The following is a 21,384-nucleotide window of genomic DNA, read 5'->3' as shown; positions in this document are numbered from 1 at the left end:
TTGCCAGCCCAGACCTTCTCTTCTATCCATTAAGGGGGGTTGATTGGCCCTCTCTCTAACATTTTGATTATATTTCCTCAGCTCAAAGATATGAGAATAAAGGCAAATCTTTTGACTCACCAAGGGACCACTGGGGAAAGGATGCAAATCAAATATATTTAATACTTCAGAAAGCAGGAAGAATTTGTGCACTTTCAAATAGGCCAAGCTCTTTGAGTGTGTACAGAATCCGTGATTCATAAATTGGATTCCTTCACGTATTCAGTCACTCAGTCAACAATTCTTGAACCTCTCCTGTGTGCCCAGGGCTCAGGGACAGAGCAGTGAGATGTGCAAGCGTAAGAAAAATCCCTGGATTGTACCCTTTGAATGCAACGGCAAGCTTCCATTTATATAAGGAATACCAAGTCCTACCGCCCTCACGGTATCCACAATAGATGCACGTAACCCACGCTATAACTTAGGACTCTGGTTTTGGTCAGTGTTTGTAGAAAACCACACCCAAGCTAAGTTTAACAAGATTTTCCCTTCCCTGCACTCACTGGTTACAGCTAATGACCACTAGAGGGCATTTTAACACTAGCTCCGAACTCGCTCCAGGACCCCGTCCATCAAAATCCTCGGACTCAATCCCAGGGCTGACTTCTCCCTCCCTGAGTGGAAGGGCAGCGTGGAAGCCTTCAGAACCTCAGACTGCATGTTGAGATACATTTACTTTTCAGAGAGAAGATGAATTTAGGTGAGATAGGAACCTGCTTCAGTTACCTGTGCAAGAAACAACCCGCTCTGCCTATTGTACTAAAAGTTCGCTCCAAGAGTTACGATTTTTGAGAGTGACTTGAGTGCACTGCAGATGGATATAACAATATAATGCCTTGCAGATTGGACTTTAGTTTTCATGCCAGACAAAATAGAAATCCAGGAACGTTATCTTCTCTCTTGAGAGATGATTTATGTACTTAATGCACTTGGAGGAAAAAAAAGTGAACTCCCAACCTTGGGCTTATAAGTTTTAGCCATATCCTGGAGAAAGAAAGAGAGGACTGACATCTCAAACCCTAAACTGGATCAGAAATTGCATTGCAACTGCCTTCCCACTGAGCTGCAAGAAATGTAAAGCGAAGTAAACACATTTTTCTGGAGTGTAGGAATGGAGGTCCTGTCTAGCCCTGGAGTGCATAATTCATTTGCAGATGAAATTGCTTTAGAAGAGAAATGAAAAATGTGGAAGTGTTGACATATTCATTATGAGTCTTTTTCTGTTTCTGATCAGATGGACTTGATGGCTTAAAACTTTATATATATATATATATAAAATTTTTTTTTCTGTGTAATTTTTATGAAGGGCAAATGTTGAATGTCTATAGTAAAAAATAAATAAGCTAATGTGATCCTCTCCCCTCCACCATGGAAACCTTGAAGAAACAGCTCAAATGCCTTTGTAAGGCTGCTCTGATCCACTCTTTCCTCCTCCGGATTATTCATTCCCCCACTTTTCTGTGCTCCCACAGCACAAGCTTATACTTCAATGGACGCTTGGTTCATATCTGTATGACTGATGGTCTTTCTTCTACTGGACTGGGCTCATGGAGGCAACAGCCATGCTGCATGCTGGTAATATACTAGGTGCTGAGGACATGCTTAATGGGTTGAATAGAAATCAATGGAAAGAAACTTTAGTCCCAAAGAGCCTGCTGGTACTGATCCTGACATCTGCTATCTTATTTTTTGCTTTTAAGAAAGAGAAGGGAATTGGGAATGAAGGAAGAAAACCACCGTTTTATTGGGTCATAGACTATGCTGGATCTATTTTTTTTTGTATTTTTGTTTAATATACACAAACTGCATTAGAAAAGGCGGACTTATTCCTATTTTAGAAATTAAGACAACAGAGATTTCATTAACTTGCTAGAGAACACAGAGCTATTAAGTAAGTGTGAGGGTTAATATTGTCAACTTGATGGAATTGAAGGATGCAAAGTATTGTTCCTGGGTGTGTCTGTGAGGGTGTTGCCATTTGAGTCAGTAGACTGGGAGAGGCAGATCCACCCTCACTCTGGGTGGGCACCATCTACGCAGTTGCCAGTGCAGCTAGGATAAAAGCAGGCAGGAGAATGTGGAACGAGTGGACTGGCTGCGTCTTCTGGCCTTCATCTTCATGCTTCCTTCCCTCAAACATCGGACTCCAAGTCCTTCAGCTTTGGGACTCTTGGACCTTTGACCACAGACTGGAGGCTGCACTGCATTGTTGGCTTCCCTTCTTTTGAGGTTTTGGGACTCAGATTGGTTTCCTTGGTCCTCAGCTTGCAGACGGTCTATTGTGGGATCTCGTCTTGTGATCATGTGAGTCAATATTCCTTAACAAACTCCCCTTTATATATACATCTATCCTATTAGTTCTGGCCTGCTAGAGAGCCCTCACGTAGTAAGGTAGCCTATCAATAAAGACTCTTTTTAATTTATGTCTTAGTAACAACCTCTGAATTCAACAGTTTGTAATCCATGGGGTCTCTGTAAACACTGAAATTGTCCTCAAGGGGAAATTTCATTACGTGCTATGTCCTTATCACCACCCCAAAATGCTAATATTCTCTTTCTCTGGATACCCTTTTTGTTATTTACATGTTGATAAGGAGACTTGCCAAACTTGCTTCTCCTTCTAGAGAAGTAGGTGGAACAGGTTTCTATTATTGACAAAATGCATATCGCGTGGACACATCTTTTTTCCCCTCCCAGAATACAAATTCCTTGAGTTGTAAAAGATACATTTTATTCATCCCCGTATGAGTCACCCACTGCCTCACCAACTCATCATCATCTATCCAAATTTCTTTCATATCGTAGATACTCAGCATATATTTGTTCTCCTGAAAGTTATTTTGATTAAAGTTGAATGAATTTTAATTGGATTCCACATCAGTGAATGACCTAATGGAATGGTTCTGGTGACCATCTGGTTTTATCCAAATCAGGTTTAAGAAATGATTGCTGTTTGGAACTTTCTCACCATGTGGTGGGTTTAGTGGTGGGCAGGGGTAAGAGAGATGTCAGTTAGATATCATCATGTTAAATTCTTAGGGATCCCATGTGGCTTTAAGTAGAAGAAAAGTACATTGATAACAGAAGAGTCCTGGACATCTTGAGAACCTTCTGTCTTCTTCAGCAGGATCTTCACCACACATCTCCACCACACTCCTAAGAGCCACGTCCTTGCCTATGGGCTGACCAGACCTCTCAGTGTGGAGGTGGCCTGAGTTTAACACTTCAAGCTGGTTTGAAGGTACTGGGAGGGAGAGGAATCTGAGGCTCTGGTAGTTGGGCATCTTGTTTCCTCTTTTCAGAAACAATTTGTCAAATACTGCTACTTTCTGAACCAAATAATGAAAACCTGCTCAAATACTTTCTCGGGGGCCAAGAAGACACAGCTCAACCCAAAACCAGAGGTGACATTACAAAAGCAAATGAGGTCTTGAAGTTTTTGAAGTACCTCTCAATCATGAACAGGCTTCTCTGGATACACAGAAATATAGAAGAAAAAATGAACTCTGACTCATATATAGACCAAATTAATGGGCAAGTTCCCAATATATGTAGCCCTCTATCTTCTCTTCCCACAGATCTTCTATATCATTTAGACTCAAACCATTGTAATACTATCAGAAACTAATAAAATATTGGCCTATGCTCTCCATAGAATTATACATGTCAGTCTTTCGTTAAAGTGGAAAGTCAAGTACTAATATACTTGCTGAGAATCCCAATAGAGAGCCAGTGAATGGGTAAAAGTTCTGGAAGGGAAGAAGCCAGAGAATTCAAATGGCTCATCACTATTCTTGCGATTGCCTGCCTTCTGTCAAGCATGCTTGTATTGCACAACCCAGGCTGTGAGTTTATCATCCAGAGTAGATAAAAACTAAATTAGCCAAAGGGAAGGAGTTACAGTAAATGTAATTTTAAGAGGCAGTGCCCTAGGCTAGCTAGGTCAACTTTCTTTATTTGTTCTGACATCCCTAAAAAATGTAATGCGTCCAAACTGTGTTATTTTCCTTAATAAAGGCTTGAACAACCTCTGATATTAAAATTCTGGGAGTGTTTACATCCATATGCTTTTTAGTATTGTTCTTTATTGGCAGAAAGTTCAAGGGTAATAAAGGCACACATTTTTAAATAATTTATTTGAGCTTCAGTATCTAATTTCAGTCTGGGCTCCATGTTTCTACAGAATAGAAGGATGCTAAAATGGACAGACAGAAGGTTATGTTCATGTTTACTTAAAGAATGAGATGGAATTTTTATGAGTGTATGATACTGTGTGCTGTGAAAACACTAGCCTCAACGTTGGACCTCTTTGATTATAAAAATTAGGGTTTTATGACCCCCCTAGGAAATGCTATAAAGTCATTGCTTTTAGTAACTCCAAGGAAAACACAAATCCTCAAAAGACTTACTTTTGTGTAAACATTTTTAAAAAATTTCGAAAGTTTATAAGGCAAATGAACAGGAGTGAGCTGGCTTCTCTTGCCCGCTTGCAAAGACAACAAAGAGCAACCTAAGTGGGGAAATGGAGTCTGGTTAGCTGGGTTCTAGAGAACCCATGTCTCTTGTGAGCACTGGGACCTTATTCATCATTGGGAATTCTTTTTTTTTTGAGACGGAGTTTTGCTCTGTCGCCAGGCTGGAGTGCAGTGGTGTGATCTCAGCTCATGCAACCTCTGCCTCCTGGGTTCAAGCGATTCTCCTTCCTCAGTCACCTGAGTAGCTGGGATTACAGGCGTGCACCACCATGTCCAGCTAATTTTTGTGTTTTTAGTAGAGATGGGGTTTTACCATGTTGGTCAGGATCTCTTGACCTCGTGATCCACCCGCCTCGGCCTCCCGAAGTGCTGGGACTACAGGCGTGAGCCACCGCACCCGGCCTGGGACTTCTTAATCTCTGTTTTCTTGTGTGTATAATGGGACTAATAGCACCAGCTATTTCCAGTTCATAAGGCTGAGAGTGGCAATGTGGGCAAGCATTTCGATATGTAAGAAAGGGCTTTGAGCACTACCTAACGTGATCATTAAGGCCCTCTCAAGTCTAGAGAGATTTTCTCAGGGCTTGAGGAGGTTATGTGAAAGTCCTTACAATTGTACACTTTTCCACATACAGAAAGTGGTGAACTAGAGCTCCCCCCCCCGGGCCACCAATGTTGCACGTCAATTAACATTTGGTGCTGCCCTAGGAGTCCATAATTGAATTACTCTCATTTTGCTGCTGATAAAATTCTTCCAACAATTTTTGACACCACTCTGCATGTGCCTCAGACTACTGACTTCACAGCATCCAATATTCATAAATGACTTCAGACCATTTGATGTTACATATTTCAGAGTGAGAATTTCTCCAGGTAAGACTTTTTACTGAGTCTTCTCCAGTGGTCTTTTATATTCATGAGATAGAAAGAGGATGAAACCTATGAAATAGTCACTCTGCTGGCATCTTTGTTTAACATCATGTTCTCTTTTGGAACACACATCCTCCCTCTCCTTCTCCCTCTTCCATAATAAATATTCTTCCATGTCCTCTCTTGCCCCCCATTCACCTGTTAACATCTTATCCTTCCTTCAATGCCTTATAGTTCTAGCATAGAACCACAATATCTTTTACTCTATTATTTTTGGACATTAGTACAAACACCTTTTTTTATCAGCCTATTTATATATTGATTATGATTTCCAGCTAGAAATCATTTTACTGTTACGTGGAAAAGAAAGTTATTTGTATTAAGCCTCTGAGTTTTTGTTATAGCAGCAAATACTACCTAATGAATACATAAATTGGTATCTTAAGGCAGGGTGCTGCTATAACAGAAACCTAAAATATGTAGCATTGGCTTCATGGTAAGGTGGCAGATGGTGCAGGAATGGATATTAGGGACTTGAAAGACAGAGGAAGAATGGTATGTGATGTGGTTTGGATATGTATCCCTGCTCAAATCTCTTGTTGAATTGTAATTCCCAGTGTCCAAAATGGGGCCTGGTGGGAGGTGATGGGATCATGGAAGCAGAGTTCTCATGAACGGTTTAGCACCACCCCCTTGGTGCTATTCTTGTGATAATAAGTGAGCTTTCATGAGATCTGCTTGTTTGAAAGTTTGAAACTTCCCTCTCTTTCAGTCCTGCTCCTGCCATGTAAGAGAAGCCTACTTTCCCTTTGCTGTCCACCATCTAAGCTTCCTGAGGCCTCCCCAGAAGCAGAAGCTGCTATGCATCTTGTACAGACAGCAGAACTGTGAGCCAATTAAACCTTTTTTCTTTATAAATTACCCAGTCTCAGGTATTTCTTTACAGCAGTGCAAGATGGACTAATATAGTATACAATAAAATATTTTGTGAAACTGTCACCTCACATAACCTGGAAGGCAGACTAAGGGCCTAAGTTACTTTAAGGAAAGTGCTTCCAAAGAGACAGAATGGTCATGTGTATCGGTTGCTTTTTGCTCCTCATGTCAAGGAGCAGATGAGTTCAGGAAAGAATTGACCAGTTTCCAATTATCAATGAAAGGAATAGAGAAAAGTCTAGATATTGAGAGCTTTACACTAGACAGTAAGAAATAACACTGCAAACAGCTTTGACCACCAATAGGGCAGTAAGATTTCTGTTTAGCAAACTGACTTAGCCTCATGGGTAACATTTAAATTAAGAGTCTTTACTTCCCACCCAAGCCTTTTGTGTCCACTGGCCCCAAAGTAGCTGCCATTACCTTCAGAGTGAGAGGCATGGGTGCCTGGAGTCAAATGATTGAGTAGGTCTAAGACTGATGTCTAGGGAAGAGCTTAGGGTGCATTTACCAGCACATGAAACTTACCAGAAGCAAACTGATCAGAAGTCACCTTGGGTTTTGAAGGAATTGTATTGGAAAAGAAAGCACAGATCTAGTCCATAAAAGGCTTATGAGTGTAAAAAACCCTTACTGTAATTTGAACCTGCAGGAAATGGGCCTTGAAGCCGCACAGCTGTAGCTGGGTGCGGTGGCTCACGCCTGTCATCTCAGCACTTCGGGAGGCTGAGACCGGTGGATCACGAGGTCAGGAGATCGAGACCATCCTGGCTAACACAGTGAAACCCCGTCTCTACTAAAAATACAAAAAATTAGCTGGGCGTGGTGGCACGTGCCTGTACTCCCAGCTACTCAGGAGACTGAGGCAGGAGAATTGCTTGAACCTGGGAGGCGGAGGATGCAATGAGCTGAGATCGCGCCACCGCACGCCAACCTGGTAACAGAGCAAGACTCCGTCTAAACAAACAAACAAAAAACTGCACAGCTATAAGGAACACATTATCCATGGCACATAATTCAGAGAAGGCCATGGCTGATCACACACAAGGAAGAGCCTCCCAGAGGATGAAGCCTGGGAGGGCTTCGAGAATAATGGACAATAATTTGGCCTAATCCAGGGTTGGGGAAGCAGGGAAGTTGGTGGCAGTGGCAGGTCCTCAGAGTGCCTGTCCAGCACGATTTCATCACTGCTGGAGACCACAGAACTTTCTTTTTCTGAAAATATATCTGATAAAAGACAGACTTTTATTGGGTTAAGACATGGAGATTTGAGGGCTAATTTGTATAGCAACTGGTATCATCCTAATATGTGTATCCTTTCTTCTACTTCTAGCACTTAGCACACTACATGTTGCTAATGTTTTTGACACTTCCCTGACAGTTCTTAAGATTTATATACAGGACCTAGTTCAATTAACAATTGATGCAATTGTTTTTATACGATTTGGTTGAAATTCGGATTAGTAGTAGGTAAGAAATTACCATGCTTATGTTATTTTAAGGGACAGAATTCAGTGATATTTTTGAACATTTGTTTTGAACATTCCCAGTGAAAAGAATCAAAGTCATCGTCTTTTTGGTATAAGATCCTGGGGATCTAATCATTTGTTCCTGAGGACCTAGAATTATTTTCTAAGAAAGGCCTTATTTTGCTTGCAGAAAATCTGTTAGCTTCTTCTTGGCAAAGATAGGATGGCCCTCTAGTTAGATGAAAGCCAAAATGATACATCCTTCCCATCTGTTCATTTGATTTTTGGAGAATATGGATTCTGAGTATCTGTGCCAGAGAATATATCCCTGAACTCTCTATTGTCTAACTCACATCTAAACCCAAAAATGTGTGATTGTCATGGATAATTATTCAAAGAACATGTAGTTTATTCATTATCATTTTCCAGCTAGTTTTATCCTTGGATCAGGTCAAAATATCAGAAAGCTGCATCATCTCAGCCTTTGGCCTCTTCATCTGTCCATCATCCTGCTCTGCCTCACTCTCTACAGACTTATTTGGGCTGAATTCCATTTTGAAGTTATGCTTTGCTTTCCCAAGGAGCTTCAGCATGTGACAGCATTGTAACAAATACATTTGCAGAAATGCTGTTGAAGGCATTAACTCTGACTTTTCTTGGGACCCACTATGTGACCAGGAGGACAAAGGGCTCTCAATTATTGCTGTGTTTTAAAAAAATCTGAAGAAATAGGGCAAAATGTCAAAATCTGTAATGTTTCAATGGTGGGTACATAGCAAATGGTTTATTATTCTCTGTGTTTTTGCATATTTTGAACTATCTTATGATAATAACATCCCTTAATTTCTTACCAGCCAGAGGTATCCACTTCTAAAATTTTGTGAACATCCTTCCAGACATCTGTCTATTAAGTAAGGGTTAAGAGCCTGTGTACACTTTGAAGTATGACAGATCTGGGTTTGACTATGCTGTGGCCATTTACTGCTTTCTAACTTTGGGCAGGTTGCATCTTACTTTTTGAACTTTAATTTCCACATCTGTAAGATGGTATATTAGTCCATTCTTGCACTGCTATAAAGAACTACCTGAGACTGGGTAATTTATAAAGAAAATAGGTTTAATTGACTCACAGTTCCACAGGCTATACAGGAAGTGTGGCTGAGGAGACCTCAGAAAACTTACAATCATAGTAGAAGACAAAGGGGAAGCAGGAATGTCTTACACAGCCTGAGGAGGAAGAGGGCAAAGCAAGAGGTGCTACACACTTTTAAACAACCAGATCTCATGAGAACTCACTGACTATCCTAAGAATATCAAGGAGGAAATCCACCCCCATGATCAAATCACCTCCCACCAGGCTCCTCCTTCAACATTGGGGATTATAATTTGACATGAGATTTGGACAGGGACACATTCCAAAACACATCACATGGGAATAATGATGGCACATACTTCATAAAGTTTTTGTGACGACTAAATGAGAAAACATGTACAAAGTGCTTAGCACATTGCCTTGGACACAGTAAGCACCAATACATGTGAGCTGTTATCGTGTATGTGGTATCGTGTAAGTGGAATATGCTATGGGCATTTTCTATGTCAGTAAATATAATCCATGGAATTAAATAAAATAAAAATGATATAATAAGAAAAGGTTAAATTCTCAAGAGGAACTGGCTTAGTTTATCCTTACAGGTTGCATACTGCTGGCTGCCGAGAAGTTCACAGTCAAATGTATCCAAGTGGTAAGACCTTGTGACCTGAATAATCATGTTCTATTTTCTCTGATCTTGGAGACTTACTTTTTGTGACTTCCATCAACTCTCTATTTCATTTAATATTCTCCCTGTAAACCCCTTAGATCCCTTGTTCATTGTGGTTGGGAAGAAAGAAAGGAAAAAATAGGAAGGAAAAGAAACATGGATGGCAAGACAGAAGGAAGCAAAGGAAGAAAGGGTTATTTGCACAAGACTTTGGAATTGTTGATTAGAATGTTTAACTTTTGGATTCATGCTAATTAACATAATTTTTCACTGCATGCCAGACTTTTTCAGGTGCTCTCTGGCTGCACTTTGTTTGTTTATATTTTGACTGGCATTAAGCCTTAAGCTATTCTCCCCGATGCAACTGTGAGTTTTCACAAATGACGCCACTTGAGGTATGCCATGGGTTCTGGTTCACGCTGGTGTCTGATAACTACTATGGTCAGTTCCTTATTATCTATGTGGAGATTGGGCACTTTGTCTTTTGGCAGCAAATGTTTCATCCAAGGTCAGTTTCCTTCAAGTGCTCAGTGCCGTTTCAGAGGGTGTGTGCTGAGGGAATGCAGATTAATTTAATGTTAGCTTTAGCCAAACCCAGCTACGAAAGTAAACCTGCTTTTAAAGACACCATAAACACTGATGAAGATCATCTAAATTATATGATGTTTGAGCATGTATAAATGCATCAACATTCACGTTAATTCCAAAGGCATCATTCCATAGCACCATAATTCATCATTCATCTTTGCATTAGTCTTATTTTTGTTCTTTGACTATAAGTAAATGTTAATTTGAAATTATTGAAATACCTTTGTTATCATATGTTATTATAACTCGGGGCTACCAGAATAGGTTGAGAATATGTGGCTGTTTCATATTTCTGTTTGATTATAAAAATGCAGCATGTGCTTATAATAGAAAATGAGGAAATAGAAAACTCTAGAGGAAATCAAACCATTTATAATCCCTTCACACATAAATGATCACTGTTAACATTTTATTATATCTCTTTCCACACACAGTAGAGGCTGTAGAAGTTCTCAAGATGGATTTGTAGATTGTTTTAAGAAAAAATTGCAGTGTTTTTTGGTGTTGCAAAGCACTTTCCAAATTACTTCCACGCTCTGCAAGGCCTCCCTGCGTGAAAGAAAGTGGGGCATGGGAGTGAGGAGCCCTGGGATCTGCTTTTCCATAAGGAGGAACTACATTTTGTCTTCCTCTACTACCTCTAGCTTTACTTTCCTTTTGCCCTTAGGGGTGGGCAGGGCCCAGGGTAGATGGGACAGGCTGGGCTGAGAGACTGGAGCTCCCCTGGCTATGACATCTTTCCTAGTTGCCCTCACATGGGTTGGGGCATTCAGAAATCTTAGTGCAGTCCGTTACATTACATGACAGAGAAGGAGGGAGAGCTGGATCTCCCAACACCTCCAGGTGCAGAACCCAGGGCGGAATCGAGGAAGCACTTCCCAGGGTCTTCTCCTCTCCTACCTCGGAATTGTGCATCCAAAGTTTTCACTCCCGTCATCCTGTCTCCTTCCTTTTTCTGGAACTGCGTTCTGTTCTCTTGAGGGAGTTTCCCAAGTTCCCCACGCTAATCAAGAGATGTGATTAGGGACTATGGGTCTTTGTTCCCACTTCCACCCAACAAGGTGAGCACATGACTCAAGCCAGGCCTATCAGAGATTCCCTGGGATTTCAAAATGAGTGTCAAGAAACTAGGACCCTTTCTTCTAGTAGCAAAGTCGGGAAGACATGAGCCCAGTACTCCTGTGACTATGTCCCAGGATATGTGAAAGATGGAGCTTGCAGTAAGACGTAATGAATCCAGTCTTCAGAGAGAGGCAGAGATGAGAATGAAAAAGAGGGAGGGAAGGAAGCAAGGGACAGAGAAATCCAGTGGTATTCTAGTCCGTAGTTTTAATTCTCCAGGCTCCCTAGATTCTCTTCCCAAAGTCTGGTTTTATCTTTTTCAAATTCTATAATTCTATGACCTATCCTAGGAATTTTCCTCAACAAATTACTTCTGAATTGCTTTTCTGTCATTTGCAACCAAAATAGTCTTCAGCAATAGAGCCAGACCCTCCCCGAAACCATTAATCCCCTGGATTCTCTGCAGGTCTCTGGCTGCTCTACTGTCTTTATATCTGGCTTTTGGTACCTCCAAAGTCCCAAGTCTTAAAAATCATCCACTCCTCTCCCCTTCCTCAAGTCCTTCTCTAATTCACTGCGGCAGAGAGTGAGGGTTAACTCTACATGATTCTATGGCTGTGGTGGGTCTCCACTGTTATGCTGTTTGAAAAGCCCATTGTTTAGGTCTTTTTAAGTTTTCATATTATTTTGCAATGGTACAATGGCAAGATATGTCACTTTCTTTAAAAGAGGTGACAAATTGGGTGTCTTACAATGGAAAAAGTCTCTAATCAAAAGCCGAGGGAGACAATGTTGATGAAATTGTATAAAATGATCTGTCTCCTGGACTTGCTGGCTTTGCTGACTAAAACTTGGTTAAAGACGGGCTTGGTTTACTCCATAAAGAATTAGCTGCCCCTAATGTGTGCCAGGCACTGTGCTGGGCTCTGGAACTCTGTCAATCATGATGAGAGAACTTTTTTATGGCACCTTTGGTTGATGGTGCAGTAAGCTGAAACAGCGTGCGTCAGTTTCCTAGGAAAGACCTTTCCTTAAAATGCCCTCTAGCATATACTGCTAAAGGCCACACACAAACTCCATATCAAGTTATGAATCTGACATCCACCAGTGCTCAAAAGAGACAGGGCTTTTGCCTTTTCTTTGCAACCTGAACTTCCCACAGCATCCAGCCGAATCAGAATGAGGTTTGAGAGGCTGCTGAACCCCTGCCAAATGACACTCCACTTTACTGACAAAACAGCGTCCTCCTGCTGTTCTTTCTCCTGACAGGCATCTATTTTGAACTCCTTCTAGAGAATGCAGTGACAGTTCCCATCCTTGATCTCTTGGCCTAGCTCCCAGGGAGACCTCCTCACATTATGTTTTATTCATGGTGTTGCCCAAGCTGGTTTCTTCACTGTAAAAATCTGTGGTGGGGGCAGGGGTCATCAGTGAACCTGAAATAAAATTTGAGTGTCATAATAAAATCATCCCTTTGTGTGCTGAAAGCCTACAACCAGAGTCTGAGATTCTGGGGAAAGACTGTGTTTTGAGGATTTTTAAGGCAAAAGCTCTGCAGAGAGAGAGGGGGAAGAAAAAAATACAGCTCTTCATATTGTGTTGGAGTAGTGAAAGAAGTAGGTCAGAGAAACCAAAATAACCTTTGCTGGGAAACACGGTAAGTTTCAGATGTCTGAGAGCTTGGTGAAGAAAGATGGTGCGATGGATAAAAGCAGTAAACTGATAGATATGTAGGTCTAGAACTGGGAAAACCAGAAAGACTATATGGAATAAACATTCATTCTATTTCCCCCTAAAAAAATGTCATCAACTTCATCGTTGTCTTTCCTTGTCAGAATTATATATATTTCTACTTCACTAGTTATGCACTTGTAGGAGAAAGTGTAAAAAGCATCTCTTCCACTTCTGTCCCCTCAAAACGAAACCAATGGCCAAGCATTACAGGGACAGAGACCATAATGTGATGTTATACGTAATTTATATGTACACGTATGTATACCTTGAGAATGATGGTCTTCTCGTGGCGGGTGATGTTGACACTGTGCGGCTGTCCATTGGCCATGTTCCTGTGGTCCACGTCAATATTGTATGGCTCTCGGGTGCCACCCAGGTTGTATCGAATCTGTAAGCTTCCTATAGAAGAAAAAAGAAAGAAGCTCAGTAATTTGTTTGCCCTGAATTTCATTTTAATATCACATCCCCCCACCCCTGCTCTTTCTCTTCTTTTCTCTTCTCTTCTCTTCTCTTCTCTTCTCTTCTCTTCTCTTCTCTTCTCTTCTCTTCTTGACAAAGTCTTGCTCTTGCCCAGGCTGTAGTGCAATGGCGTGATCTTGGCTCACTGCAACCTCTGTCTCCCAGGTTCAAGCGATTCTCCTGCCTCAGCTTCCTGAGTAGTTGGGATTACAGGCACCTGTCACCACATCTGGCTAATTTTTATATTTTCAGTAGAGATGGGGTTTCACCATGCTGGACAGGCTGGTCTTGAACTCCCAACCTCAGGCTATCTGCCCGCCTCAGCCTCCCAATATGCTGGGATTACAGGTGTGAGCCACCGCGACCGGCCAATTTCTGATAAACTTTCCCCCCTCCCTTGACATCCACAGATAACATTCAAGATTTGAATTTGGATTCACGAGCTCAGAGGCCTACTGACCCATATTGGCTGACAGCACCAGGCTCGCCCATATTTATAATCTGCCCACAGTGAACTTCAGTGACCGTCGTCTCAAAGTTGAAGATGCAAATGGTTTCAATGATCCAGGCTGGGATTGTGCCTGGACACAAAGAATGAGAGCATATACAATATAGGACTGCAGGGAGGAGACGTCTGCAGGCTCCACGAAATACTATGTGAAATAAAAAAACAAATGCAGAGTGCAGGGATGTTCTCACCCCATCAGCAAAGTGTGACATTGGGCATATAAAAGAATCATGAGCATACAACTTTAAAAATAAACATAGTTTTTTAAAAAAAATTTATTTATTTATTTATTTATTTAAGATAGAGTCTCACTCTGTCGCCCAGGCTGAAGTACAGTGGCACGATCTTGGCTCACCACAAGCTCCACCTCCCAGGTTCATGCCATTCTCCTGCCTCAGCCTCCCGAGTAGCTGGGACTACAGGCTCCCGCCACCACACCTGGCTAATTTTTTTTTGTATTTTTAGTAGAGACGGGGTTTCACCGTGTTAGTCAGGATAGTCTCGACCTCCTGACCTCATGATCTGCCTGCCTTGGCCTCCCAAAGTGCTGGGATTACAGGTGTGAGCCACCGTGCCCAGTGAAACATAGTTTTTAAAGATGAGATTTTGGGTGGCCTCATTGAGACCAAGTAATACATTTTGTTTTAGGTTACAGACTAACCAAATGCAAATCAAAAGGAAAGATGGCTTTCCCAGGTCCCCTGAGTCCCTTTTTGCCCTCAGTGATAGTTCACTTTGCCTCAACAGCATACTCTTTTTTTCTCCTTGCTTCTTCCCAACAATAAAAAAAAATTCAAAATGACTAATATGACAATGTAGATTCTGCTTTTAGTTAATCTGCAAGCATAAATGTTGTATCTTAGGTATGAGTTTTAAAGACATCAATATTTTATCTCATTTATTACTCAAATTGGAATTTTTATATTGACATCTCAGAGCTCAAAAATGGAGCCAGCAATCTAGCAAGAATTTGACCAGTTGTAAATCACCCAGTGGATTATTTGTCACCTTTCATTTGCTTTTTAGGGGCACAAAACTGATATTCTGATTTTTAAGTTACAAAATAAAACATGCTAATTAAAACATAGAAAGTAAACAGAAAGAAAAGAAATAAAAGAAAGTCACCTGAAATCCACCACCCAAAGATAATTTTTCTAAACATCTTGGGAGTATCTCCTTTCAGACTTTTCTCATGCACACACACACACACACACACACACACACTGTACTCTTCCTTATTTAGGCATTTTAACATTACACTTGCCATGTTCTTGGATTTCAAAGGAACATTTGTTAGAATAATCAAGAGCTAATTACATTTCCTATTTTTGTTTTCTAAATGAAATTCAACAAACCTTCACTATTTCTGAGTTTTACCTTAGTGTGTCATCCTAGACTCCTTTGCCTCTGGCATTTAAACTAAGCACCGTGGATTGGATTTTCGTCTCCTAAATCTATCTAAATTCCCCCACTCTTTTCCACTTCGGTAACCACAGGCTCTCTGTTGGCACCCGCGGTGCCCTTGTGTGAATTCCAGAGGGAGCCTGCTCCTTGGCTGAGGCAGCTCCACACAGAGCTCCTGGTTCATCCTCACAGGTGCTTTACCTGCACCATCTTCAGCCTGGATTGCAGAAGACGGTGGGTCTTAGTCAGCCTCCTCTTTAAAAATGACTGCTCTTGACCTCATTTCACTCTCAAATGAGGCCTCTCTTCCTTTGCTTTTCTTTGCTCCGAATCCCATGGAAAGACATGGGTACACTCGCTGCCTCCAAACCCATCCCAATTTTAGCACGAGCCCTCTGTCTCACTTCTGTCTTCCCTGCTCCACGGTCTCTTGCTGGGCCCGTGACCCCTGGGGAAGTAGAGGCAATGGTCCCTCTCAGGCCTCATCTTCATTCGGCACAGAGTTCATTCACCTCCTGGAAGCACCTGGCCTCCAGCACGTCCTCTTTTGGTTTTCCTTCTCTACCTGTTTTTCCCCTCATTTTGCGGCACTTTACTCTTGCAGTCCCCAAAGACAACCCTGAAGCATAGTCTCTTTTGTATTCATGCCTGTTTCCATGGTCATCCTGTTACTGAAGGCAAATCCCTAAGGGTCTGCAGCAAACTTGATCCTTGCCTCCTCGAGGAAAGAATGCGGCTTGAGGGGCAGAAGTGGGTTTAAGGCAGAGGGAGAGACTGCGGCAAGTTTTAGAACAGGAGTGAAAGTTTATTAAAAAGTTTTAGAAAGGAAGTACACTTGGAAGAGGGCCAAGCGGGCGACTTGAGAGATCCAAGTGCCCTGTTTGGCCCTTGATTTGGGGTTTTATACATTGGCATAGTTCTGGGGTTTGGTTTCTTCTCCCCTGATTCTTCCCTTGGGGCGGGCTGTCTGCCTGCGCAGTGGCCTGCAAGCACGTGGGAGGGGCTGCATGCACAGGCGTTTACTGAAGTAGTGCGCATGCTCATTTGAGGCGTCTTTCCTTTTCCAGTTGAGTGTTCCTAGAGGAAGATCATATACCCATTAAACGCCACCATTTTGCCTCTTAGTGTGCATGCTTGGGCCCGCTTGCCCAACTCCCGAGATCTTACTGGGAAGCTGCTGCTCACCAGCTCCAGATGTTTTCTATCTATTGAGAGACTGTCCTTCCTTGGTGCCAGCTGCAGTCAATTATCATTTTAGCGAGAAGACAGTTTAGCAACTGCCTGACCATCACCCGATGGTTGTCTCACATTCTTGGTGGTTGGCAGGAGGGAGCACCCTCTTCTGCCCTGCTCGTGTCTAACTACCTACTTCAACAATCCTATCCCATGTCCGACCCTTGAATAAGGTATATGCCCATCAGACACCAAATTCGTACCCCAGTCAGACTTCTCTCTTGAACTCCAGACTCTTTTCACAAACTGTCTACTTGATATTTCCCTCAGATATCTTATTGGCAACCCCAAACATAACACATGCAACACAGCATTGATCTTTTTCCCCAAAAGTATTCCATTGCAGTTTTCCACATTTCGGTTAATTGCCAATTCATCCTTCCAGTTATTCTTGCCAAAAGTCTTGACTGTCCTCTTTCTCCTATATGACATGTGTCATCTGATGGCAAGTCTTCTTGGCTTGATCTTCAAAACATGCTCTGAATCTTACCAGTTGTCACCATTTCCATCTCTACCCCCTGGACCAAGCCACCAGCGTCTTTTGCTGGAATTATACTAGCTTTTGTCCTACTCCAACCTTCCCTGAGCTCAGCTGGGCCTCTGACCCTGAGAGACACAGGGTCCTCACCACATGGTGGTCAGAGTGATCCTCTGCTCAATATCCCCGTGGCTCCCCGTCTCACTCAGAGTAAAAATCAAAGTTCTCGCAATGGCTCACCAGGCTCTATGTGATCTCCTCATTATTGCTGACCTAACCTCCTTTTACTTTCCTCCTTGCTCACTCCTCACCATCCACATTGGCTTCCTGTTCCTACCCCAGGGCCTTTGCAGTCACTGGTTCTTCTGTTCAGAATGCTCATTCCCCAGGTCTCTGCATGGCTATGCCCTCATGCCTTTAGGTCTTTTCTCTCGTGTCCTCTTCTCAGTGATCATTTCTGTGACCTCCTCATTAAAGTGGAATTTGCCCTCTCCTTTCCCATAGCCAGGCACTCCCTTTTCTGCCTCATATTTTCCCCATAACAGTTTTTGCACACAACAGACTATAGATTGTACCAATTTGTTTATTGTCTGTCTTCTCCTATTCAAAGGTAAGCTCCATAAGAGCAAGTATTTTTGTTTCTATTATTTATGACTATTCCCAATGTCTAGAATAGTGCCTGATACACAGTAGGAGTGGAATAAATATTTGTTGAATAAACGAGGGAATGGTCTCTGATATGGTTTGGCTGTGTCCCTACTCAAATGTCATCTTAAATTGTAGTTCCCATAATCCTCATGTGTCATGGGAAGGACCCAGTGGGAAGTAACTGAATCATGAGGGAGGTTACCTCTGTGCTGTTCTCATGATAGTGAGTGAGTTGTGATGAGATGGGATGGTTTTATAAGGGGCATTCCCTCCTTTGCTCTGCACTTCTCCCTCCTGCCGCCACGTGAAGAAGGATGCGTTTGCTTCCCCTTCCACCATTACTGTAAGTTTCCTGAGGCTCCCCAGTCATGTGGAACTGTGAGTCAATGAAAATTCTTTCCTCTGTAAATTACACAGTCTCAGGTATTTCTTCACAGCAGTGTGAGAATGGACGAATACAATCTCCCTGCTTCTATACCTTCTTCTTCCCTGTGTTTTCTTTTTTTTTTTTTTTTTTTTTTTGAGGCGGAGTCTCGCCCCTGTGTTTTCAAAATGTATAACTGATTATTTTATCAGGTCATTTAAAATCCTTCAAAGCCTTCCAATTCTTTACAGAATGAAGATGTACTTTCCAAATAGAGGTTGCAATGCCCTGTCTGATGTGCGTTCCTCCTGCTACTTTATTTTCAAATCATGCCACTCACTCTCTCACTTTTTACATTCAAGCTACCATGAACTTCTCTTATTCCCTGGAAAATATGATCTCCTCCGACCTCAGGGCCTTTGAATATGCTGCTCCTACTTCTTGAGCTGCTTCTCTCTCCACCCCTCAGTGTTTACTCAGTTTTTCCTTTACCCAATAGTATTAAAATAATCCATTGTGGGAATGAAGGAGATAATCAGGCAGTTGTTTGGCAACACGCAGAAAAAACAAGTTGATTGTCTTAGGTTTTTACTCTCTGCCTTATTTCTGGTGCTCTGACATCATATCATCCAGCCAGTTTTCTTAAATATACAACTGTCTTGATTCATCTCTTATTCATTTTTCAGCACACATGTATTTAGTTTCCTGTGCAAAGCACATTTTTTTAAGGTCTGAAAATAGGCTTCTACCTGGTTACATGTATAGACTCCACTTAATAATACATAAAGCCATGCCCATCCCCTCGCATGGGTCAGGCAATATGAGTGTTGCTCTCAGGATACAAACACACAGAGGCCTAGAGGTCGGAGGAACCAGCAATTATGCAACACGCTGGATATTTCCCTCTCTGCTGTCATTTTGTCACTGGCCCCTTTATGTTCCTCAGCTCTATTAAAATCAGCATTGTTTTCTTTTTTTTTTCTTTTCTGTCCTTCTTGGCCTTTGTAAATATGATTTTAAATTATTATAACTGCTTCACTTAATGGCAGCAGAAATTATTTGCTTTGAGAAAGAAAGATGAGTTGGAACTTTAAATTTATACATAAATTATGTGTAAATATATATATATATAAACTATAGTGACTATCTATGTGACTATCTATAAACAGTAATGGTGATATTCTTGAATAATCAAATTTAAATGATGTATTTATTCCTTTTAGATAATAGCAGAAGAGGACCATTAAATGATGGTAGGAAGAATGCTAGTATTTTTCCATTAAAATAAAATATTATTCAAATGCTGAGGTGCTTCACTTCTGTGTCTCATGTTCATCTCCCAAGTGAATTAAAGCAGTTATAAGGGACTGCTCTTTTATTGGCTGCAGCAAATAACATGCTTAACAGATTTATTCTCTTCTGGTCATCATCATTATCATCAGCACACACTTACAGGGTACCTATCATAGGCAGGAGATGTAGTGCTGGGAGCTTTTCATCTCTCTGGGAAGACAGGGGATATTTATAACAGAGACAGATAACAATACAGTACATTAAATGCCAAACAAATGACATTGAAAGTAAGTAGAATAGGAGTTTAAAGCAAGGAGAAGTCATCGAAAGGAGGTGGGACTTGATCTCAGCCTAGAATGAAAGGCAGGCGTCTGGCCAGAGAGGAAGTTGGGGCATTTCTAGGTAAGGGAGCATTGTGAGCATAAGGTCAGGGGCACATATGACCACAGAGTGCTTGAGGGGTAATGAGCTTCTCAAAAACAAAGAGTAGGGGGTGCTGAATATGTGTTAGAATGTAGATTGAATCTGTGGACCTGGGAAATAATAACTGTTGACACGTGTATATTGTCATCTGCGTTTCACAATACTCTTGTGAGGGAGACACTATTTTATGGATGAGCAAATGGAGGCATGGAGCTGCCAACTGACTGCCCAAGACAACTCACAAAAGGCAAAGCCGACCTCAAACCTAACGGTCCAGCGCTACAGGCCAAGCTCTCACCCATGAGGTTGGTGGGTCTCGAACTTGAAAGTTTGTGGGACTGGGGAATCTCTCCTGGTTTTGTTGGAATGGGGCACCACTGAGTGTTTAATAAGGACATTAGACAAGATCCTTTTTAAATAAGATCCCTATGCTGTGGTGTAAATATCCTCTCCAAAACTCAGGTTGAAACTTAATCCCTAATGTGGGTATATTGAGAGGTGAGCCCTTTAAGAGCTGATTGGATCATGAGGGCTCTGTCCTCATGAATGGATTGATCCATTCATAGATTCATGGGTTAATGGGTTAATGGATTAATAGGTTTTCATGGGAGTGGGACTGTCTATAAGAAGAGAAAGAGAGGCCTGAGCTGGCGTGCTTAGCCTCGTCATGTCATGCCCTGCGCTGTCTCAGAACTGCAGAGAGCTCTCACCAGCAATAAGGCCCTCATCAGATTTGGCCATTTGATCTCGGACATCTTAGCCTCCGTAACTATAAGAAATAAGTTCTTTTTCTTTATGAATTACCCAGTTTCAGATACTCTGTTATAAGCAACAGAAAATAAGGCACCATATAAAGTAAAGCAACGCTGGCTGTGGTGAAAATGGGTGAGGGGGAGAGTCTGGAAGCAGAGAGATGGATTGGGAGAGAATTTCCCAGCCAGCGAACTGAAGCCCACTGCTGTCCCACAGATAGGCGATGGGGTAACAGGAGCAAGGCTCCCCTCAGACTGTGGCGGACCTGCAGAAGGGGATGGCAGCTGAAGTCATTGGGCAGTTGGCCTCCAAAACATGACCTCATCCATTTACCCAGGTACCATTCAAATATAATAATTTTCTATGGACACCATGATGTGAACAATATTAGGAATTAAAAGATATTTGCCTGAGAGAATAGTGGTGGGGAGGAAAAGGACACCATGAGTTCAATCCACAGGACTTGTTTGCCTGGGTGACCCACAAGAGCAGGGAAGGATGGAGCACCGGTGAGGGACACTGAGCCTGGGAATGCAAGTGTCTGAGGGGCAGTGGTGGCGCTGGGGGCAGCTGGCTCTGGAGAACAGTGAGCAGAGCTTTCAATATGTGAAATGTGAGTGATGCCAGGGTGTTTAGTAGAGACTTTCTAGTAGCTTTTTCCCGATATTTTGGCGTAGACCTTACTGATGTGTTTTCCTAATGATTTCCTTTTTTTTCTGACTTTAAACTTCAATTAATAAAAACATGTTGTATTTGAAGGGTGAAAAAGCTGCATTTTCACCAGCAGTTTGAGGATGGGCTTGCAACAGTGAGACAGAACCCACCCAGCTTCGCTTTCCAAGCACCCTGAGAGTTCCAGAGATGCCTGCCTTAGAGAGTGGGGCC

At 42.0% G+C, this 21,384-nt stretch overlaps 1 protein-coding gene across 1 annotated transcript in view; it reads right to left on the bottom strand.

Moving 5' to 3' along the window:
* The window catches only part of CNTNAP2 (contactin associated protein 2), a 2,242,274-nt gene that overhangs the window by 176,407 nt on the left and 2,044,483 nt on the right, over positions 1 to 21,384 (bottom strand). Inside the window, exon 20 of the mRNA XM_073009464.1 lies at positions 13,202 to 13,335. Within this exon, the coding sequence (XP_072865565.1) occupies positions 13,202 to 13,335 (134 nt within the window). The remainder of the gene's footprint in view (positions 1 to 13,201; positions 13,336 to 21,384) is intronic.

Source organism: Chlorocebus sabaeus, chromosome 21 (assembly GCF_047675955.1).
Source record: "Chlorocebus sabaeus isolate Y175 chromosome 21, mChlSab1.0.hap1, whole genome shotgun sequence".
In the NCBI taxonomy this organism is placed as follows: Eukaryota; Metazoa; Chordata; class Mammalia; order Primates; family Cercopithecidae; genus Chlorocebus; species Chlorocebus sabaeus.
The sequence above is the reverse complement of the archived record's forward strand: the minus strand, read 5'-3'. Positions and strand labels throughout refer to the sequence as shown.